Source organism: Mobula birostris, chromosome 10 (genome assembly GCF_030028105.1).
Source record: "Mobula birostris isolate sMobBir1 chromosome 10, sMobBir1.hap1, whole genome shotgun sequence".
NCBI classification, from domain to species: domain Eukaryota; kingdom Metazoa; phylum Chordata; class Chondrichthyes; order Myliobatiformes; family Myliobatidae; genus Mobula; species Mobula birostris.
In genome coordinates, this window is record NC_092379.1 from 119,251,645 (window position 1) to 119,275,659 (window position 24,015).

At 39.1% G+C, this 24,015-nt stretch overlaps 1 protein-coding gene across 3 annotated transcripts in view; it reads left to right on the top strand.

The window, feature by feature from the left end:
* The window catches only part of amot (angiomotin), a 71,347-nt gene extending 50,646 nt beyond the window's left edge, over nucleotides 1-20,701 (top strand). For all 3 annotated transcript variants that reach the window (XM_072270871.1, XM_072270872.1, XM_072270873.1), the window contains exons 6-12: nucleotides 3,954-4,099; nucleotides 8,298-8,447; nucleotides 9,914-10,104; nucleotides 11,303-11,425; nucleotides 12,269-12,501; nucleotides 13,446-13,658; nucleotides 17,035-20,701. In XM_072270871.1, the coding sequence (XP_072126972.1) occupies nucleotides 3,954-4,099; nucleotides 8,298-8,447; nucleotides 9,914-10,104; nucleotides 11,303-11,425; nucleotides 12,269-12,501; nucleotides 13,446-13,658; nucleotides 17,035-17,135 (1,157 nt within the window). In that variant the 3' untranslated portion in view covers nucleotides 17,136-20,701. The remainder of the gene's footprint in view (nucleotides 1-3,953; nucleotides 4,100-8,297; nucleotides 8,448-9,913; nucleotides 10,105-11,302; nucleotides 11,426-12,268; nucleotides 12,502-13,445; nucleotides 13,659-17,034) is intronic.
* The last annotated feature ends 3,314 nt before the right edge of the window (nucleotides 20,702-24,015 follow it).

Below are 24,015 nucleotides of genomic sequence, written 5' to 3' on the forward strand. Positions count from 1 at the left end.
CTGAATAACACAAGCCTGTAATGCTCAAATTCTACCTTGAGTATTTTGGCAGAGAGCAGACATTCCATGACAAATGGGAGATGTGTGGAACAGTAACTACCCCTTCAGCTGCTTGAGTCTTTTGGCTTACAAGTTCAGAAATTGCCCTGTGCATACCAAATAGCTAATTTCGAAGTTTCCCACAGAATTTCCAACAAAGCCTCTTTCTTGAACTATTTTCAAAGTGAAGTTTTCACAGTAGGTTTTATATAAAGATTATAATTTTTATGGTTAAGTTCTTGTTATTTGAAGAAAACAAAACACTTGGATTCGTTTTCCTGTCCACTTTTTTCTTTTGGGTGGTCAGGCTTTTTGTTAATGTATTTCATAGCTAAACTGTTTACCTGATTAGTTGGTCCCATTGATTCGGCTTTTGTTTATTCATGTTTGAAGAAATACTCTTCAAATCTCAACATTTTCTTGATGATGTATCCACCCAGAGGAAGGGTCATATGTCCAGGCCTGAGGTGGCCCTGAAGTTTTTTTGTGTGTTTCTGGTCATGGTTCTTGCATGCTCTTTGAGTCGCTTCCATACTGTTTACTTCCCTGTAGTGTAGAAATTACAATTTTTCAAACCCTTGTGTAGCAGGGCTGTGAAGAAAAATTATAGTTGACTTCATGCAACCCTGAATGAAGCATTTTCCTTTACAGTATCATAGTGCTGTGCAGATCACAAATTTATGCCTCCAGATGACTTTCTAAACCAACCTCTGGGCATATAAGACATAGGAGCAGAATATGGCCATTCAGCCCATCGAGTCTGCTCCACCATTCAGTTATGGCTGATTTCTTCTCATAATGAGATGACCACAACTGCCTTTTCCTTGTTCTGCCAGCTCTTTCTTTGTTCATTCTTTGTTCTTGCCACACTTAATAAAATTGCTTAGCAATATTTTATGCCTCATTCTTCATTTGCATTGAAATATGTAATAGGCTTAGCTTATCTGGTAGTCAACTGCATATTATTTAGTTGAGTGTACATCCAGAACATTATAATTTTATAACCAATTATGTGTAAACATTGAAGTGCTTTAATGACTTGGACACTTTTCCCAGTGCTTTCACATTGACAGGTTGTGTAGGAACAGAGATGCATCCTAAAACACAATCGACAGTGCTATAATTTAGCTTTTATTTTTCTTTAAAGCATAAGCATTGGTGAAAAACATATCTTGTATATGCTGTTTCCTGGTTAAACAATAAATCTAAAGTTGATCAATGTATGTATGGTGTGTAAATTTCAATGATGACAGGTCAACAGGAAAATTTTTGGGTGTGCCCATACCAGCACTTGAAAACCAGTTAGACAAGTGGAATGTTTAATAAAGTCTAAATTGGCCAATAATGACTTCATGCAGTAGATATCCCCAGGCCTGGGTTTGGGCAATGCAATGCACTGTTTCTAATCCACCACCTTGGTTTAGTGCAACGTTTCTCACCCGGGTAGGTGGTGTATCCTAGGAAGATGGTCAGGCATAGCAGTGTCACAGATTTAAGAGGCTTTCAAAATAGATGAGAGTGAATAAGTTGAAATAACTTTAGACTAAGTTCAACAAGAGTTGTAGGTTATATGAAATTCCAGGCAGTCTGGGGTGAAATGGCTAAGACATAGACTTCTGACAATTCACAAATACAAATGTGACCCTCAGGCTTGGCCAGCAAGTGCTCGTCCAGGGGAAGACAGCTTCTGGCCCCGCCAAAATGAGAAATCTCGTTTCTGTGGATGCTGCGTGGTGTGTTGCCCAGTTACAAATCCACACCGCAAAATATCAGACAGTACACCATATGCAATTAAATGATTGAACTTTATAAATCTTAATCTGTATATAGAGTTAGTAAAGAAAATAAAAAGAAAAAGGGCCCATTTTAAGGAAAAAGTCCAAAGTGCACATTGGAGCTCACTGATACAGCCATTCATCAACCATCGACCTCCTCCGAGCGTCTCCGACCTTCGGACCCTCACTCCGTCCAGTGGTCTACCAGCTCCCTCCACATGCATCTTCCTTCTTCCTCTCTGGCCGACAAAAGACCATGAAAATCTCTCTTCCAGACCCACAAGAAAGAACAACAACCCTCTCATTGGATAGTCCCACATTCCAAAGCCCCATTATCTCTGGTCATAACCCAAACATTGCTGCTACGGAGAAATTATTACATTAGCAGTGAAACCTTACGGCATGTTAAACAAGATACTCTGAAGACACTGGAAATCTTGAGGAGAACACACACAGTGCTAGAGGAACTCACCCAGTCAGGCCATAATCTATGGAGAGGAGTGAATAAGCAGTTGATATTTCGGGCCAAGACTCTTCATCAGGTCTGAAATGTCAACTATCTATTCCCCTCCCTAGATGCTGCTTGACTTGCTGCATTCCTCCGGCATTTTGTGTGTGCTTATTTTTGGTAATTGCTTAGGTAGGGTGGGTTAAAATGACAGATTTGAAGATTATTCATTTATATCGATACTTCTGGTATCTCTGCTGTTCAAGCACACAACAGACTAATCCACTAAAATTTTGTTGGAGAAAGAACAAGAGAAATGACAACTGTGTTCAAGTTAGAGGAGTCACAACTCATAGTGTAGTATATAAAAGAAATCAGTATCCTAATAAACCCTTTCTGAATCAAAGCAATGTATCAGCTGCTCTCTTGTGGTTTCCCCAATTATCATGAACCTGTGTCCCTTGGCTATCAATCCATCTGCCAGTCAAAATGGTTTCACTTTTATTCCATTAAGTTCCTTTCTAAATTTGAAAATGTCTATTAGCTCCACAATTAATCACGTTTGCTCCTTTGAAAATTAATTCCTACTTCTTTGGTCTCTTTGTGTCAGTCTACAAAACGTCTTCACCTTTTACAAGTCAGTTGGATGTGCCACTGTTGTTAAAGTAGGTGTGAGCTTTGTAAATAAGATGCTCGAGATTTCTTAACAGGTTTGATAAGTAAACAAGGACATAAGGGAGCAATCTGGTATGAAGGCAAAATTTGATTTCAGTATGACACCAAGAAAATAATCTGTGCGTAACATTTTAAATATGACCTTGCTTAATTGGGGGTGAAGGGCGTTTGAGGAAGTGTTGAGGGTAGAGAGTTGAAAATTGTACCTACAGTCCTCTTGCAATTTTTTGAGGTTGTATTGTCTTGAAGTACTGCCACTTGCTAATCTATATTTATTAAAGTGTCCATAATGTTCAGTACTCTTGCCGCAATCTCCCAGAAATGCAGATAAGGGTTAGTGATACCATCCAAAAGCCTAACCACAGCTCTCTAAACTCGGACATCCCACTCTGCAAAAACTCATTTCAGGGAGGTAGCACCATCAATTTGCAGCAGACTTCTGGGAGAGGTGGGATGTCTGCAATAGAGTAGCTCCTTAGCAGCTAGCCAGCTAGTTTAAATAACGTTAGCCATGCTAATGAACGAATGACACCTGTTAAACTCACCTCAACATGTCTTTTACAGTCTTAACCCACCATGGGCAATAGAAAAGTCGCTGTTGCAAACTGTGCGGTGAGCAACACTGTCATTATTTTGACCCCTATTAGGCAGGGGTACACTTTAGTGTAGTCTAGGGTGACGTACGTTTTATATTTTTTTTGGAATACTCTGCAATGGCGCTCTCTCACTCGCTCTCCCTCTCTCACTCGCTCGCTTGCCTTTGCTTTAACGCTCTCTCTTGCTTTTCTCTCGCTCTCAAAAAAATTGATTTCTGTGATATTGTATATAATTTGCGGGCATCAGGGAGCCACTATTCATATGCAGGAGACTCCCGGAAGTTCCAGGAGAGGTGGGATGTCTGTCTAAACTTAAACCTCCACTCTACTCTCTGCCTTTAGAGTTATAGTTTCTCAAGATTATGTACTCATGCGGTGAATGATTTTACTCCCGCCTTTGTTTACCTATCGCCTTTCCAGATAAGGAGAATTTGAGAGAAAAGGAGAAGCTAGAAATGGAGCTGTCTGCCCTTCGGGCTACGAACGAGGATCAGAGACGGCACATTGAGATCCGTGATCAGGCTTTGAACAACACCCAAGGCAAAGTGGTCAAGTTGGAAGAGGAGGTAGGACAAGTGCTTCAGCCTGAGTGGAATGTCGTCACTTAAAAATCCTATTGCTATCAAAACTAAATAAATAAACTATTTAAATATATTTTTGCTCATCCATTTTTTTTGTTTTTACTAATAAAATTCAATTTGTGTGCCTTTCCCCTTGGATATGATTGTCACTGAGAAAGATCCCTGATTTTAGTTGATTGAAATGGAAAATCTGCTGGTGTATTTGCTCTTTAACAACAACAAGTTATATCTACCAGAAATTGTGCAAATGGTGGCTGAAGACAATGTCTTGGCTTGACAGACACACCAGTGTCACAAAGGCAGCATGATCACTGGGTTTCTTGTGGTTTGCATCTGGTTCCGTAGAATTTCTTTCCCCAGCTAAATTTATGCCTTATGGGTGAGAAAATCAGGAAAAGTGGATTGACCGTGAGACATAGGAGCAGTATCAGGCCATTTGGCCCATCAAGTCTGCTTTCCCATTCCATCATGTTTGAGTTATCATCCCTCTCAACCACATTCCCCATTCCCTTGCCTTCTCTCCATAATCTTTAACACCCTTTCTAATCAAGAATCTATCATCCTCTGCTTCAAATATACCCAATGACTTGGCCTGCTTTGCCGTTTGTGGCAATGAATTCTACAGATTCACCACCCTCTGGCTAAAGAAATTCTTCCTCATCTCGGTTCTAAAAGTATATTTCTTCTATTGTGAGTTATCCCACTGCTTCTAGACTCCACCAGTGTAGGAAACATCGTCTCCACATCCACTCTGTATAAGCCTTTCAATACGCAATAGGTTTCAATGGTATCCTCCGTCATATGTCTAAACTCCAGCGAGTATAGACCCAGAGCCACCAATTGCTCCTCATACATTAACCCTTACATTCCTGGGATCATTCTCATGAACCTTCTGTGGACCCTCTCCAATTCCAACACATCCTTTCTTAGAGGCAAAATGGCCTTTGGGCAAGAAATTTCAGTGCCAGAAACCCAATCTAAATCGATGCCTTATTGGCGGGAAAATCAGAAGTGGAGTAGACGAATGTCCTTTTGGGTATGAACTGGACAACACAGTGAAGTGACTGATCACTTTTGACAGAAATGAAAATTGGACAATACTCTCACTTTTAAATGCTTGCATTTTACAAAAATTAAACCCTACAATTACATGCAAAGTATGTTTGTTTCACAATCATACACACAGAAAGAACGGTTTGTGATTCCAAAATCATTCACCTGGCACAGAATAGTGGAGCTAGTAAGGCTGCTGGCTCATTCTTAATAATGGACTCTTGCCAACCACAGAATAATAATGGATGTTAATCTTGCCAACCACTGAAATCTAGGCTAAGGGACCTATAATTTCCTGTCTTTTGCTTCCCCCCCCTTGAATGGAGTAACATTTGCCATTTTCCTATCCATTTCAGAACCATTCCAGAATCAAGTGATTTTTGAAAATTCACGACTAATGCCTCTGCAATCTCTTCAGCTACCTCTTTCAGAATCCTGGGTTATAGTCCATCTGGTCCAGGTGACTTATCTGCCTCAAACCTACCAGCTTCCCAAGCATCTCCTTATTAATAGCAACTAAGATCACTTCTACCCCCTAACAGTCTCAAATTTCTGGCATGCATTTGGTGTCTTCCACAGTGAAGACTGACACAAAATACTTGTTCAGATCGTCACAAAGAGGAGAAAATCTGCAAATGCTGGAAATTCGAGCAACACACACAAAATGCTGGAGGAACTCAGCAGGCCAGGCAGCATCTTTGGGGTGGCGGGGGAGGGAAGTGCAGTCGACGTCTAGGCCTGAAATGTTGACTGTACTTTTTCCCCATAGATGCTGCCTGGCCTGCTGAGTTCCTCCAGCATTTTGTGTGTGTGTGTGTTGCTCAGTTTGTCTACCATTTCTTTGTCCCCCATTACTATATCTACAGTGTGATTTTCCAGCAGTCCGGTATCTACTCTTGCCTCTCTTTTGCTCTTTATATATCTGTAAAAACTTTTGGTAAACTTTTTATATTATTGACTAGCTTACCTTCAAATTCTATCTTTTTCATTCCTTACTGTTTTCCAATCCTCTTGCTTTCCACTAATTTTGCTGTATTATAGGCCCTTTCTTTTGCTTTTATGCTGTCTTTGATGTCCCTTGTCAGCCACAATTGTCTCATCCTCTCTTCAGAATACTACTTTTGGATGGACTGATCCTATGTCTTCCCAGTTACTTCCAGAAACTCCAGCCATTGCTGCTCTGCCATCATCCCTGCTAGTGTTCCCCTTCCAATAATTTTTGACCAGTTCCCCTCTCATACCTTTGTAGTTCCCTTTACTCACCTGTATAGTGGTACATCCAATTTTAGCTTCTCTCTCTCAAACTGCAGAGTGATTTCTAGCAATGCCTTCTTAAACTTAAGCTCCGTAATCAAATATGCCTATTCCCGACATGAATTTGGGGAGAATAAAATGAGATTTGTGTATATGAATGAGTTCTTGATGGTTGGCATGGATCCCATGCTATTTGTCTGTAAGATCACCCATCCACTTGCCTTCCCTACTGCTGCTGGTGACGTAACCAAGCAAAGCTGGGGAACAGAAGACTGGGTTCAGAAATTCCTGCTTTTCAATGGCACGAGAAGATGCAGGGGCATGTCAACAAACATGTATCACTCAGTTAGCCACCTTACTGTGCCTTTTCTCAGTATTTGCTCTTTTTAATTAGTTCATACCTCTCTTTGCTCTTGCACTGTTGACATAGTCATCCCATGTATTTTGAGAAAGTGACTAATTAGTGAATCTTCCATGAATTCCTTGTCCCTGTTGCAAAATAGTTTATGGCCAATTTTGCTGCTATCTTCTCTCAGTTCCCAGAGCTTGAAGGAAGTATCGCCCTTCCTGACTGTAATTTAATGCATTTGATTTGGCTCTCACTGCAGATAGTTATTGTCTTATTTGCATCTCTTAACCATAAACTGTTGACATACCAAATAGAGAACGCTGGCTCTGGATAAAATGGAAACCTAAAACAACATGTAGAATTTCAACTAATGATGAAATCCACGCAAAATATTGAGTGTCTCAGGAATGCATTTACAATGTTACCTGTTCTGAATGTTTTCACTGTCATGAAATTTAGACATTGCACATTTTATCAAAAAATTTTCAATGATTGGTAATAGTTGAAAGCATGCAGTCATGATGCATTTAGTATTGCTACAATCCTTGTTAAGTTGCTAAATGTGGTAAATATGGTAGCTATATTCTATATACAGTAATATCTAATAATTTGCTGGTTAATTTGGTGATAATTTTCTTCAACAGTGGTTACTGCTGAGAACATTGAAAGTTCCTGCTGATTATTTAGTGTTCATGGTTTTTTTTAAATAGCTATCCAAAACACATGCTGCAATATTTATGGAAAGAAATTCACAAGCTCATAGATACTAAGGTCCCATTGAATTTAGCGTGGATATGCATCCATGTGGGAATTGACTTGCAGGATGCTAGAATCTTTTAATCTTCAGGGGCAGTGGCCTTAAAGGTGTGGGTGGGGAGGTGCAGTGTTTGAAGACATTAGACTGAAGGTTTGCTTAAGAAGTCAGAGGTCACCATTGTTCTCCTTTGCCCACGAGGCTCTCTATAAAGATGTTAACATCTTGAACCCTGTCCTACTTTTTAAATCCTACTGGCAGTATTAAAAGCTAAATCTGGCTCCCAGTTGTACTATGAAAACTGATTTAAATGTGTTAATGAAGTGTATACTGTAGATTCATTCTTTGTAACTAGCCACTAGCGAACACTCATTTCTCTATTTTGCTGGGTTATCCTTTCCTGCCTGGGCAGACGGATGAGGAAGGTATTGGGTTGAGGAGCAAATGCAAGGTTGAACTACATATGAGCAAATTTTAGAGCTTCAACGAAACAGCATACCCTTTATATTTGTGTGTCGGGCCACGGAATGATGATGAGTTTAATTCTCTTTCTGTGCAGCTACTGTGGCAAGTTAATGCCAAACAGAAATCTAGCTTTTAGGAGTGCTGTAGATAATAGAGCCTAGGCAACATCTGGTGCTGCCAAATGTGTGGTTAATGAAAACATTTGCAGTCACAGGGTGAGCGAGTAATTATGCAGAAAACTTAATGCTTTGTGATTATTGACAATGTCTTGTGATTTTCACTAACACTTCTCTCCTTTCTGGTTATAGCTAAAGCGGAAGCAAGTGTATGTTGACAAAGTAGAAAGAATGCAGCAGGCTTTGATCCAACTTCAGGCGGCCTGTGAGAAACGGGAACAACTTGAACATAGACTAAGAACCAGGCTTGAAAGGGAACTGGAATCCCTTCGATTGCAGCAGGTACACTGCAGATTCCTACAGCTTTGTATGTCAGTGCCATTTAAAATCAATTTATGGAATTGCTGTTGAGGTATCAGTGAGGTGAAGATGAATTCTTTCTCTCAGTATGTTGGATATTTGGGGTCCAATCCCTGATGATTAAATGTTACGCTGCACAAGAAATAACTGGGCTTGAACTAATAGATCAAGTGTCCTTTTGGTGTTCTGTCTTTTAAACTATGTCATGCAATTTGCAGCTGCATTTATCCTTTGTGTCATTGCCTAGGGAGAGGAAATGTCAACTTAGTTTGCCCTGGTTGATCGGAATCAGGTTTGATATCACTGACGTGTTGTGAAATTTGTTTTGTGGCAGAGGAATGGCGCAAAGCATTAAAAAAATGTTATAATTTACAATAAGAAATGTAAAGAAAATAAAAAGTGCAAAAAGAGCAAAATAGTGAAGCAGTGCTAATGGACGGTTCAGAAATCTGACGGCAGAGGGGAAGAAGCTGTTGCTAAAACGTTGAGTGTGTGTCTTCAGGCTTCTGTAGCACCTCCTGGATGGTAGTAGTGAGAAGAGGGCATTCCTGGATGGTGAGGGTCCTTAATGATGGATGCTGCCTTCTTGAAGCACCTCCTTTAGAAGATGTCCCTAATGGTAGTGGTATACTATATAGAGACAGTATTATGGATGTTGGGAAAGATAGACACAAAAGTCTTAGCTTGTGTCCCTGACTTTCCCTTTAAATACATATGTCACTTTCTTTGATAACGTTCCATATTCTCACTACTCTGAGTAAAGATATTCTCCTTTACATGATTGTTATCGCACAGGATTATGGAAACACAATAGTTGGAAACTGAATTAGTTGGAGTGCAGGGGTTTTGATTCAGCAGTTCAGAGATGTCCCATTGTTGCAGCTGAGAAATTTAAATACTTAAATTTAAATGTCTAGAATTTTTTATTTAAAATGCTACGAGCAGTGAAAGTGATTCAGGAAAACAGAAAGCCCATCTAGTTCACTGATGTGTTTTAAAAGAAATCCACCAGTGTGCTATAGCCGGTATGTGACTCTGGATCAGGGTGAGGTCAGATCCAGCTGATACCAATAGTTATTAGGCTTCCCTTCCTGGCTTGCTTAATTGTGAGTGATGACTACAGTGGCCTTTAATTCTTGAATGGAATTGTGGTATTAGTTGTGATCTGGGAGGTTACAACCAAATTCATGATACAGTTGGATTAAAAGCTGGGATAATAAAATGGGGGGGGGGAAGAGGGTGGAAGATGCAAAACAGCCCTTCATAATGAAGGGGAGTTCAGATTCTGCCAGTACGACAGTGAATTAAAAGTATTAATTCATATGAACGTGGATTTGCTCTTGATATTGCTACTGAAAAGGTATGTCTAATTCCAGGAATTGGAGCTACTGATGGGAAATGCAATTGTGAGATGTCATTTAATTTTCTTTTCTTTGGGTCAAACCTAGCGCCAGGGCACCACCCAGACAGCCAGTACCCCCGAGCATAATGCCACAGCTTTAATGGAGCTGCTACGTGAAAAGGAGGAGAGAATTCTGGCTTTGGAGGCCGACATGACCAAGTGGGAACAGAAGTACCTGGAGGAAAGTGTAATGCGCCAGTTTGCATTAGACGCGGCTGCAACAGTAGCTGCCCAAAGGTACGGATTTTGCTGGAGTGGCCTCAAAATCCCTCCTGTGCTCTGAGTTGCATCAGCACTCTCAGGCCCATCCATGTATATGATTATCATCTTGTTTCCTTTTTTTTTTAACGAGCATAATTGAAATACATTAAGATAGTCTGTGAATACAGATCTATAATTCCTTGAAAGTGGCCTCACAGGTAGATAAGGTGGTGTAGTGCGTTGTTGGCTCATTGGCCTTCATAAATCAGAGTATTCAGTGTGGAATGAGCTGCTGCCAGAAGCAGTAGATGTGGGTTCATTTGCAACATTTTAGGTATGGGAGGAGCAGGGATGGATATGATCCAGGTGTGAGTCGATGGGACCAGGCAGAATAAAAGCTAGGTGTGGACTCGATGGGCCTGTTTCTGTGCTGTAATGCTCTATGACCCTGACAATGAAGCAGGATCGATTCCACCACCCCCCTCCTCCACCAGCCCAGTTTAGAGTTTGTGACCGCCATTGACAGAAAGGAAGAAGATAAATCCTGGAACAGAAAACTTGAATCTGATCCTTAATCCCCAGAGCTGGTCAGGAGAAACCCTGATGGTCTGAGGGCAGATTATTATTTTCCAATTCCCCAGAAACTTGGTGGACTTCAGTATAGTTGGTGCAATGTGTATTCAAAGGAGTAATTTTATCAGAACTGCAAATACTGCATTTAAAAGGGGATGTACAATAAAGTAAACTTCATTAGAGTTTCACAAGAGATTCTGCACAGTATTTTGTGTATGATTAGTTTGTTGTTAGACAGTCAATACCTGGAAATTCATTTCCAGATGGTAGCACCAAATGTTATTTTGTTCTGTCAGAGTGTGTGATTCTGCCTCTGCAGTTTATTCTGTCGATGTAATTTCACAGGGAGTTTGAAGGGAGAGTCCCTAATGTACACCACTGACAGGAGATGCATTTCTAAGTATGAATCTTTGAATGAAATGCATACATACCTTTCTCCAATTTCTCTCCCCCCCCCCCCCCCCCAAATCTCACTAAGGGCACTAAATCTTGCTTGTGCTGTTGTTTCACATAATCAAAACTCAAGCCCAGTTTGATAATGTTTGCTAAACTCCCCACACTCTGGAGCCCTGCTTCCCATGCTCCCTTTAAACTTATTAGGTTCACTGGAACACTTGTCGTCATACTGGGATAATAACTTTGCTGCTTCTTTTACTATTAGGGATACTACTGTACTGGGTCATTCACCAAATGGTAGCTATGAAACATCCTTAGAAGCCCGGATTCAGAAGGAAGAGGAAGAAATCCTAATGGCTAATCGGCGGTGCCTGGACATGGAAAGCAGGTGGGCAAAATGTCTCCGTATTAGAATGTGTGACTGTTTTGATATAAATGCATAATGAATTGTACACATATTCATTTACCTCTCTGTTTCGATGTTACATATCAGAAATCGTGTTGCATGCAATACTGATAAATTGCCTCTTTTTACTTGGAAAAGACCATAAGACGTAGGAGCAGAATTAGGCCATTCAGCCCATCAAATCTGCTCTGCCATGCCAACATGACTGATCCCAGATCCCACTCAACTGCATTGACAGAAAGGAAGAAGAGAAATCCTGGAACGTATTCAAAGACGTACAAAAAATAGAAAGCCTGTGACTTGTTTTTCATTTTTCTGTTTATTCATTTATCATTTATTCATTTCAATGTTTAAGAAAAGTTTGGATGGGTACATGGATAGTAGAGAATTGGAGGGCTATGGCTCCGGTGCAGATTGATGGGAGTAGGCGGTCTAAACGGTTTTGGCATGGAGTACATGGGCCAAGGGGCCTGTTTCTGTGCTGTACTTTTCTGACTCTATCCATTTGTCACTTCTTCCCAGGAAGAGAACCTTTAATACTATTGATCCAGAGAAAGATCAATTGCCCATTAGCTTTCTAGTCATCCTCACAATGTTCCCATCTCCTGTAATACATCTAGCCCTTGCCAGATCAATGGTGTTATAGCTTAAAATGTATTCCATCACCCTATTATCCACTTTGATACTGAGTGCTCCAGAAGAAGTTGGGGATCTCAATACCCCCACACTCTGTTTCCCATCATCCTATGTGTTGAAATATTTTAAAGGAAGATTACTGAATGGACTATGATACTTTTTTCTTATTTGTGTTTGTGTGTATATTAGGATTAAGACGCTTCATGCTCAAATTATTGAGAAGGACGCTATGATCAAAGTCCTCCAACAGAGATCAAGAAGGGAACAAGTTAAAACGGAACAACCAACTGCATTAAGACCTTCTAAGTCCCTAGTTTCAATTTCTAATGCGACATCTGGGCCTTCGTCCTACCCCACACTGTTGTCCAGTAACCCAATAATTGAAGAGAAGAAAGAAGACAAGAGCTGGAAGGGCAGTTTAGGTAAATTTGGTTAATTTTTTTTAAAAATCCAAAAACTATAAATGAACTTCATAGTGGCTTGATATAGGACTAATATAATATGATTCATTTTACTCTTCACTGTGTTGGAACTGTACTTCAGACCCCCAGTAGCCACTGGAGCATTTGAAAAACAGAAGAGAAGTGTAAAAGCAACAGGGTGACTTCAGCTTCCCTAATATAGATCCTTAGTGCAAGCTCTTTGAATGTGGAGGAATGTGTTAGGTGAATTCAGAAGCATTTCTTAAATCAATATGTAGATAGTCCTGCAAGAGGAGGAGCCCTACTGTACCTAGTGTTGGGTAATGAGCCTGAGCAGATGCCCTGACCTTTCAGTGGGAGAACAGTTGGGAAAGAGTGATCACAACTCCTCAAGTTCTAAGATAGTTATAGATAAGGATAAGTATTGACCTTAGAGAAGAGTGTTAAATTGGAACAGGGTAAATTAGATATAGCCAAGGATAAAAGACAGCATTGAGGTAGTTATTGGCCGTACACAATTAATCATGTGTCTGCCAAGTAAGTATGTTTCTAAAAGTATTGGATTTTTAACTGAAATCTGTTTTGAAATGCCACTGGGGCATTGAAAAACAGAAGAAAAGTGTAAAAACAACAGGGTGTCTTCAACTTCCCTAATATAGACTGGGACTTCCATAGTGCAAGATCTTTAAATGTGGAAGAATTTGCTTGGTGCATTCAGGTTTTTCTTAAATCAATATGTAGATAGTCCAGCAAGAAGAGGGGCCATATTTTGCCTGGTGTTGGGTAATGAGAACTGAAATAGAATTGACCAAACACGGGTATACTTGTTGGTTTATTTGGTATACGTACCAGCAGCGCTAAGTGTTAGGAGATTAGTTGTTCATGTTTTTTAGGAAAGCAAGAAGATAGCACTTAACTTTGTTTTTCCTCTCCCATGCTTTCAGGCTTTCTACTAAGCCCAGAGAAGAATGAGTCGCAGTCCTCCTCCTCTTCTCCCGTACTACCATCTACACCAGTTCTGTCAGCGCATTCTAAAACAGGAAGCCGAGATAGCAGCACCCAGACGGAAAAAGGTTCTGAGCACAACAAATTGGGCAGTGTGTCACCGACACAAGGAAAGCTAGGCAGGAATAGCCCTGCACAAATGGAAACACCAGGTATTGTGTTTCATACTATATACTCTGTAATCTAATTTAGATGAAAATTAATGTGTGATTAATAAATGTGCCATGACCTAATAATATGGAGTGAGTGGAGTTTGGCTTAATTGAACGTTCTTTTGTTAACCTTCAGATTTATTATTATCATGGAGCATAGTTCAGGAAAAATTCATTGACCTAGATATGAATTTCAGAAAAAAAATTACGATGTGCCTTGTTTGAATGTGGAAATTTTCTGCACTTGAGTTTTCAAGGAGGTAGTTATTCTTCTCGTATGGACACAAACAATAATTTTTGATAAACCGTGTGAATTTGAGGAGAGTGAGGGTTATGTAGACACCTAACATCAGGGTTGACTTCTGTTCTTGGCCAGTTTAGTTTCCAATAGGGACCACGGAATCTTGAACAGGGGTAATTGCCTAGTGGGGGTCTCCGATGAGGTGGAAATCTTTTCATCTTATTGGCAGTGAGACTGTTTTATGTGATACCTCATCTGCAGACATCTGATGCTGGTCCTAAAATACCAAGAGGAACAGAAATTCCCTGGAACAATCAAAACGTGATGGTTAAAAATGCAGTCTGCCGTTCAACTTATTGTTGACCTCAATCAATAAGCTGATGAGCAATGACGTGGAAACTTTTACTGTGAAGGTGAAACGTAATCTTGTGTGAAATTTTTGGCTTACCTGTTCACACCAAAGGCAAACAACAGATCTCCAGGATGTCCTTCAAGAACTTCTTTTGCAGCTTAAGTAATACCTGAGTGGTTGCATTCCACAGATGACTTTCACATTGTTTCAGATAGGCTGGAAGCTTTGTGTTCTCTAGAGTATCTGTATCAATACCCCTTTTGACCTTTTTTTTTAATCCATGATCAAGTTGTTTTAGTGAACCGGCTGCTGTCGATAAGGAGTTTGTACGTTCTCCCTGTGACCTCGTGGGTTCCTCCCACAGTCCAAAGGTGCACCAGTTGAGAGGTTAATTGGTCATTGTAAATTGTCCTGTGATTAGGGTGGGATTAATTTGGAGATCGCTGGGCAGCACGGCTTGAAAAGCTGGAAGGGGCTACTCTGCGCTGTATCTCAAATAAAATAAAATGAAAACTTGCATATAGTTTTCTGTTAAATTGTTAGGAAGAATCATCAGACCATATGAGACCACTCAGTCCACTATAACCTGCATCATGCTTTTGAAAACAATTATCCCATTTTGTGTTTTTTTAAAACCCGTAGCTCTGCATTATTCATTATTCATCCCTTGAAGTACTTAGTTAAAACTTTATTTTTGTGAAAGCTATGTCTGAACCCTCTCCCCCACTGCTTTAAATGATGTATTTCAGGTCAGAACTACAAAAAGCTGTTTTATCTCCCTGCTGCCTTTGGTAGTTGTCGCTGGGGTTTTGTTAGCCACCTCAAATCTCTTCTCTGGTTCTCAACAATTTTGAAGATTGGCACAATCCCTATTTAATAGATCAAGATCCTTCTGACTTTTGAACACCTCCAGAAAACTTACACTTCTTTTCCTGCCTTGAGAACATTTTCAACTCTTGTGTCATGAAACATGTTTTGAACCTTCTTGATTCTTTTATAACATCCTTTCTGAAGTACAGTATCCAGAATTAGAACACTTAATTCCAATTATGCCCAAACATGTATAAAAATACTTCCTTAAAATTTAGAATACTTCCTTACCTTTTAGACTTCTATGCTTTATGACAAGGTTTTTACCTACTTCAAAATAAGCATTTCCCACTTTGCCTCTTTAAATTTTGTATCTATTTTTATTTTTTCATGAGATTTTCTTTCCTGACAGGCCTGTTATCTATACTAAATTTTCAGATGCCTTTTGCAAGTACCCATAAATGGTTGACTGCATCATCTTCATTAACTCTCACTGTTGTATCGTCCAAACTTCTGTCATATTTGTTCATTTCTATGCTAGCTTTCATCTGGTTACCCCTTTTACTTGCCCAGCTGACCATTAATTTTATTCCAGATTAATGATTCTCCCAGTTTCCTCACCAGCCACATTAGTTTGCTGGGATTATTCTTGCATTCCTTTATTGAACAAGTGTAGTTTCTGCAATTCTGTGGTTTACTGGCAGCAGGCTGAGTAAGTTAGAGTTCGTATTTGGTACTTATTTGCAGTTCTCCACTTCACTAACATAGCAGCTGAACTATTTTATGTGCTGCAACTTTGGTAGCATTTCATCCAAAGTATGATGAAAGTATATATTTTGTCCCTACCTCTCCTTATGGATTACTACTGACATGCCTGTTAAAGGTTCTTTCTTAGGGAGCTTGTGGAGTCTACAACCATTTGCAGCCTTTTTTTGATCATATGCACTGGAGCCTCCATTTTCTATTTCTGCACCCTATTTTCTGCTTTATCTTTATTTTTTTCCCTCTCTCTTTGTCTTTCAGGGCACTATAGCTTTGACTGTTCCACTATTTTCCCCTTCAGAGGCGCATATTTTAATTTGTGTCCAAATGCTTCCTTCATACTAAAGTTGCTAAAGCGAATTGTGGTAATGAATCTGTCGTGTTTGTGTACTTCCATCGTGATAGTTCCCTGATCCTAAACAGTGCATTTGAGAGGAGAGTGCTGCCTTCACCGCGTCAATAGGATCCTGCTGATTCTTGCTCCATCTGCCTCATTCCCCAGAACAAGAGCCAGCAAAAGCTTTTCCCTCACTGGTGATCAAAATTCTCCTAAATACATTTCAGAAACTCTTCCCTAATTATGCCTTATTCCAGATTTATCTGTGTCTCTTCCAGTCCTCTGGTTCATTTCATGTTTCCTTGTGAAAAGCTATTTTAATCTCTCTTTCCTGGGCCACATCAGTTACTGTGGCTTAATTAAAATGTAAATTACAAGTTGCTCCAGCATCCAGTTTCATTTGAAACATCCCCATTATGGTTCAAAGTAAATTTATTATCAATGTATGTATATGTCACTATATAATATCCTGAGATTCATTTTCTTGCAGGTATTCACGGTAGAAAAAAGAAATGCAATAGAATTGTTACACACAAACAAAGACTGATAAACAACTAGCATGGAGCAACCATGCTACACTTGCACAGCCAATATGTCAAGTGATGTATTTTCAGCTATATGATTATTTATTAAATAATATTTCTTCAGTACTCAAGGATAATCACTTCATAACTTTTTTATATCTTTAATAGTAAAGACAAAATTTGTACTGCCATATGACTATATTGTATAATTTGTTGGAAATGGTCCTAAATCTGTGTTCTGAAGTAACTGTCAGAGTACTGTATACATTAAATGCAGAGGTGTATTCAAATGTCTTATTTGATGCGAAAGCACATTCTAATAATGAATCTGTTCTTGTTCCTTCAAACAGATAGTGCTCCATTGCTAAGTAGCACAATTGAGAGGAGAGTGCCACCTTCACCTTGTGGACAGGATCTTTCAGATAATGAGATGGTGGAAATCCTGATATGAAATTCCCCTCATTTAGAACTGAGAAAGGAAACACTCAAGAGAATCAGAATTGCATTATCTCTTGGGTCATTTAAGGCCAGGGATATGGAGCGAGTATAAAGTGGATCCTGATCCAACCACAAGTGTGTTTCAAGCAAAAGCACTGCAGGAAGAGATGGAAAACAAATGGATGAAAGGATGTATATGTTTTCTCTTCATATTTTTTTTAAAGAGTATACAAAAAGAGTGAAATTATCCACCTGGCTCTTCATAAACCTGTCTCAGTATAAACTGTTTAGACAAGTACCAGCACTGCCTCACACATAACATTCCAACTTAAGCAAATGCATTTAAATGGAAGTATTATGTACACAAAGAAATAGAATGGCATTTGATAAGACCTTGGGCAACAGTGTATTCAAAAGCCACTTTTTGACTATCAAAGTGCTTATCAAAGGAGGAAAGAACTTTTTTAAGGAGAAGAAATGGCCACAGGCAACAATGGAGTAAACCTTCGGTCCTTTCAAAGCCAGAGAAAATAACCAGTTTCCTTCTGTTTGTATTTGAAATTGAAAAAAAACACAATCTAAAGGGAGATATTTTGAATACCCTGGGTTGTGTGTGAAGGAATATGATATCCTTTATCAACAAAGTTAAACCAGTGTTGAGGTCTCTAATGTGATTTTTTTTTTGTTTCTGAACAATTCACTAAAATTCTATCCTAGTACTAAATTTAAATAGTTTCTAAGTTTCCCTTTTGATTTTTTTTTGTGAAAGTCAAGCCACCAACTGCTATCAATATCTGGTTTTGTGATGAGATGTTTCTTCCAATATTTCATCAAAATGATTATTCCCAATATATGCACAAACATATTGACAGAAGGGTTATTGAATGATGAAAGTTTAGCTACTGAATACAGTTCTGTTTGCACTTGGTATCCTTGTGACTCTTTCCAACACATTGTCACTGGTGAACGTGTAAGAGCATTATTCGGAGGCTGGTTTCGTTGTGCTGTCATGAGAGGTGAACACTCTTACTGAAAAGCTGTACATTCCCTGCCGTGCTTCCATAAGATTAGGCAGCTCACTGTAAGCAGCTACTTTTCGTTTCAACAAACTTTGAAAGATCACCCAAGCTATGTTTCATTCTGGAATACAGCAAACTGATTTAACTATTTAAATAAATGATGGGTTTGAAACAGACATGGACCCATTATAGAACTTCCTCATAACATGATGATGTCCCCCCCCCCCACTTTCCCTCACACCCCAGATAAAGATGTTCAGTGAGAATGTCATTCTGCTTTTTTCATTTGCTATTTAACTCGTGTAGGATAGAAATGTAGAAGTGATACTGCGACCTTATATTTTTGTATATTGACAAATGAGGTTTAGCATTGAGTATTATTTACAGGGTAACTGTTTTGTAATATCATCCTGGGATGTTGCTAATATTGTCCATCTTAACACATCTTGTAGCTGAAGCTGATTGTATTCAAATCTATTTCAGTCTTTTGGTTAAAGCAGAATTCTAAAATGCATCAGACATTTTTTTTAAACCTGCATGTAAATCATGTAGAGTCCACATTGGTCTACCTGGAACTTGGTGTTTATTGACAGAAAACTATTACTCTTCTGCAAAATCAGATTTGAAGAAATGTTATGCACTTAATGCATTTATATTTGAGCATTTCCTCATTATTATAATAGTTCAAAATTTAAGGGAAAGGAATAATAATATAGCTGCAACCTTGTGAGCAGTCTATTATAACGTTACCGATACAGTACAGGAAAATAATTAAACCTGGGTCAGCTCTTGCTGTTACTGTTATCCTAAGTACCACCAGTGACAGGCCTGTATACAGAGTAAATTCTAATGACACACAGCTCAGTATTATGGAAGGGTTAAAAATAATTGAACAACTAGATGTTTGGTCATTAAGAGAAATATTTGTAGGTCCAGAAAACAGCTTCACTAAAATGTTGAGAGTGAAAATTCTTCCTCTTTAAATTTATCATCTCTTTCTTGTTCAGTTTGTTCACTGATCAGCTCCCAATCAGTGACATTTGCAGGTTAGGAGAAGAAATATGTGATCCATGTTCTGTCCTTTTTAACTTGCTCCTGGGTTAACGTGGCTGAATCCCTCTAATGTCTGCCTGAGCACGTGTAGCTGTGGCCCTCTTTCCCATTTAGCACCATTTCTGGTGGGTGGACATATTCATAAGAGGGTAAAAACATACTTTTTATTTATAATTTTTTTTTGGTTTTAATGGCCACTTTCTTACTTGGATTCAACATCTTTGAAAATATTTTGACTCAATCATTTTGTACAAGAAGAGTGTATAACAAATGTAGATCTATAATTTTTGCTGCAGTTGTGACTTTTAGTAGACAAGTCAGTTTTTGGTTGTGTAATAATGTTATTGCCTGAGGTAAAACAGAAATGTTGCTATATAACAGTGATATCCCTCAAATACTACAGCGATGTATGTGCCCCTTTAAAAGGCCAAAGAACCCAAGGAGGGGGTTACAAAACAGGAATATCTGAGTCCTGGTTCAATGCTGAGCATTGTCCAGACAATGCTAAGGAGATTGCAATTCAAATTCCTCATGCGGTGCACACTCCAGTATGTAAATTAGTCTTACCTTTCTTTTTGTTACTTATTTTAAAGTTCATATAATTTGCTGCACTGAGTAGTCTGATGAGGTGGTGACACTTGGTACAGAAGTTGTGCCCTCTTCTCAGACAGAGCCCATTGAAAGAAAAGGATTCTGTTTAGCAGTGGTGGATTATGATGAGCTCCACCAAGAGTTTAATTGCAAATTCAGAATGTTGCACACAATAATAGTATTGTTTGCCTTCTCTTTTTTTAAAAAAAGATAGCATTCCAAGCTAATAAAACTCAAACTGTGCAAATTAAGTCTAGAAATTGTAGTGAGCAAAGTCAGAAATTAATGGATAAATTGAGTTGATTAGACCTGAAAAATACGTAGCCCAGCTAACCAGAAAAAGTCAATGTATCCACATATTTGAGGCACTCAGCCATTTCAATGGGGCAAAGGTATATAGTGTACATTCTGTATATTTAAATGGCTTTGGCTCGAAAGCCCATAACATTGCACTGTACTGGACATCAATATATAGTAATTTCATTTTTGATTTGTGAATAACCTAATTCTGAAATACTAAGTCATGACAGTCTATAACATTTAAAAAACAACTTTTTTTATGTACATTTCAAGATTTGCCTCAGTAAGTTGGGGAGGGTTTGGGGGAGTGCAGGAGCCATCCAGGCACAGACATTTTAAAACTAGGAACTGGCAATGATGCCTATCTTCCAGGTTTTGATATGCAAGCATCTGAATATTTTCAATGTGCACTTAACAATTAGGAATTAAGTCTCAAATATGTGGTGCCTTTTAATTTTTTTTACTTTGTTGTACATAGTCAAAACTATTGTTAGACTTTTAAAGCCGGCTTTTTGCTCTTAAGTTAAAACCAACCATTTTGTACTTTCTAAGTAATTTGTTTATTGTATATTTAATAGAAATGTTTTCTAAATTGTAATCAAATCAGATGTGTTGTCTTTCTTGCTAATTGTACTATGGCATAATGCTACTCACATAAACAGCAAAAGTCAAAAAATGTCAAATTAAATTAATTTTATTCCATAAGACATAGGAGCAGACTTAGGCTATTTAGTTCAGTGAGTCTGCTCCACCATTCCATCCTGGCTGATTTATTATTCCTCTCAACTCGATTCTCCTGCCTTCTCCCTGTAATGTTTGATGCCCTTACTGTAGGAGTGAAATGGAAAATGAGCTAAGTGGTGAATGCATAGTTAAAACCCAGGAAGTGCCATAGCCTCTGATGGCTGTATGCCTCAATCAGTAACTTAAAGCATAGTTGCAGTGCCACAGTTGTCAGTATCTTCAGACATTTCATGACCAGGCATGAGAATACAGATTCTTTAGAAAGGTTAAAGCACTACATATCTGATCCGCTGATTCAGTTGCTAAACCGTGAGTGTGTATACCATTGATCAAATAATTTGTTACTAGAAACATAAGATTGGGTGCCAGTTCTCAAATACCTACTTCTTCCTACCACCCAAGTGCATTTCAAGCCCTTTAGTGAACAGAGTTTATTTTGGTAACTTGTCAGCAAATATTCATCAGACATTTGCTTGGGGGGTGGGGGGAGTACTGTTTTTTTTTAGCTTTTCCACCTCAGAAATGTGTTTTCAATGATAAAGGACTTATCCTAAATCTTGAAATCCTTGGGTGGTCTTTGGCAGTGTAAGAAGCACTTTAGACTTCACTGCCTCAATGGCCCAGGGTGCCAAGACAGCTGTGATTGAAACACTGGGCAATGGACCAGCGATAGGGAGGTTCTAGATGGCAGCAGATACGTGATAATCAAGGTTCCATGCGCTCTGGTTTATTATAACATACTGTTTTAATAGTGTGCTTTTAAACAGAATTCATGCTTCCGATTGACACTGACCATGTGATTCCACTGTTTAGTTTCCTTAGAAACTTGTAAAATAATATTGTAGCATGCAATTTCCACCAAACCAAAGGCAGCATAATCTGGCTGTTGAAGTATGTTACCTCGGGGACAAGACTGAAATGTGATTGCAATCATCCACCATCCTGAAACTGGAAAGGAGCAACTGATGCTAGCCAAGATCTAACTGCTAACTTCCTGTCTGCTATCTTAAAACTCCCAAGCAGTAATTCCAATAAATAGTCAAAAATTTAAACCTTAATTATGTGAATGCCCACTCTAATGTTGATATGCCTCTATACCAAACTAACTACCCAACAGTGGTAGGTTATAAATCCCTTTGCTATGCCTAAATATCTATACTAATCCCATTTATCAGCACTTGATCTATAGCCCTCTGTGCCTTGTCAGTTCAAATTCTTGCCTAGATAGTATCTAGATTTTGTGAGCCTCTTCCTTAACTTGATCAACATATTCCTGATTTCAGTCGCCTTCGTGAATCTGATTCCTGGTATACTTCCTGTCTCAATACCCTTGGCTTTTAATACCTCTGCCATGGAGAAAAGTTCCTTAATACACTCTGTGATGACTTTATTCAGTGAACTTGCATGATGCTTGTTAATAGAAATATCTAATCAGACGATCGTGGCAGCATCTCGAAATGTATAAAAGCATGCAGATATGGTCAAGAGGTTCAGTTGCTTTTCAGATCAAAGATCAGAATGGGGAAGAGATATGATCTGAATAACTTTGTGAAATGATTGTTAGTGCCAGGCGGTGTGGTTTGAGTACCTCAAAATCTGCTGATCTCCTGGGTTTTTCGTGCACAACATTTCTAGAGTTTACAGAGAATGGTGTGAGAAACCAAAAAAAAAATCCCGTGAGCAGCCGTTTTGTGGGTGAAAATGCCTTTTAATGAGAGAGGTCAGAGGAGACTGACCAGACTGGTTCAAGCAATAAGAAAGGTGACAGTAACTTGAATAACCATGTGTTGCAACAATGGCCTGCAGAACAGCAGCTATGAACACACAATATATTGAACTTTGAAGAGGAAGGGCTACAGCAACAGAAAACCACACTGGGTTCCACTGCGGTACCTAATAAAGTGGCCACTGAGTGTATGTGCCCTGTCTATGCCCCTCACACCTACATACTTCTATCAGATTCCCTTCCTGTCTTCTCCAGTCTGAGGCAAACAATCCCAGGCATAGGTTTGGTGCACCTCATCTGTTTACACTCCAGTGTAACCACGTCCTTCCTACAGTGCGGTAACCAGGACTGTCAAACTTTGGTTAAGCCAGAGCAGTACTACGTACAAAGTTGTACCGTACTTTCCTTACTCGTATATCCTTTGCTTTCACTAGCTTATCTTCCTGTGTTAACTTGTACGTTGAGATGCCTCTGTTCCTGAATACTCCCCAAGGTTCTTCTGAGCATGATATTCATTCTATCCTTATCATTCTTCCCAAAACACTTCACATCAACTATTAAGATGAGAGGTCACCTGCAATTGCTCTGCCCGAGATGGCCTGTTTCCATGCTGTAATGGTTATATGGTTATATTTTACCAAGTGATCAATAGTCTGTCGCCTATGACTGTCCTCTTCACCACCAATTTTCAAACCTGCTCTTCCTATATTCACATGCAGGTTGTCAATGTATACACAGAGAATAAGGGGACCCAGCACAGGTCCCTGTGGTAAACCACTGGTCATAGGCTTACAATCAGACAAACAAACCTATTACCAAGCCAATATTTGGTTCCAATTTGCCAATGATTCCTTGACCTTTAATGTTTTAATCTAGTCTCCATATTAGGATCTTGACAAATGCTTCACTGCAGTCCATTGCTCTCATCCATATATCTTGTTACTTCTTCGGAAAATTAAATAGACAACGTTTCTCCCAAATGAATACATTCTGATTACCTTATAAGTGTTGATTCATCCTGTCCCTCCAGATATTTTCCATAATTCCCTAGCCATTGACAAACTGGTCGGCCTGCAACCATCTGGCACTTCACCTTGACTAGTGAAGGTTTAAAAAAACTCTGTTAGGGTTTTTGCAATCTCCTCCCTTGCATCTTATAACAACTGGCCTGGAGTACAGTACATCACATTGGGACTTGGGGATTTATCTGCCTCTAAGCTTGTTAAAACATCTTCTGTCTCCTTTTAAATGATAACATATTCTAAAATTTCACCCCCCCCCATTGAATTCTTCAACCACAGCCTCTTTCTCCTTGGTGAATACAAATAAGTGGTATTCACTGAAGACCTCACCTACACCCTAAGTCTTCATGGAGTGATTGCCATTTTAACTATTCTTTCCTTGGTTACTCTCTTGCCCTCAGTGCAATTAAAATGCCTCAGGATTTCTTTTAATCATGT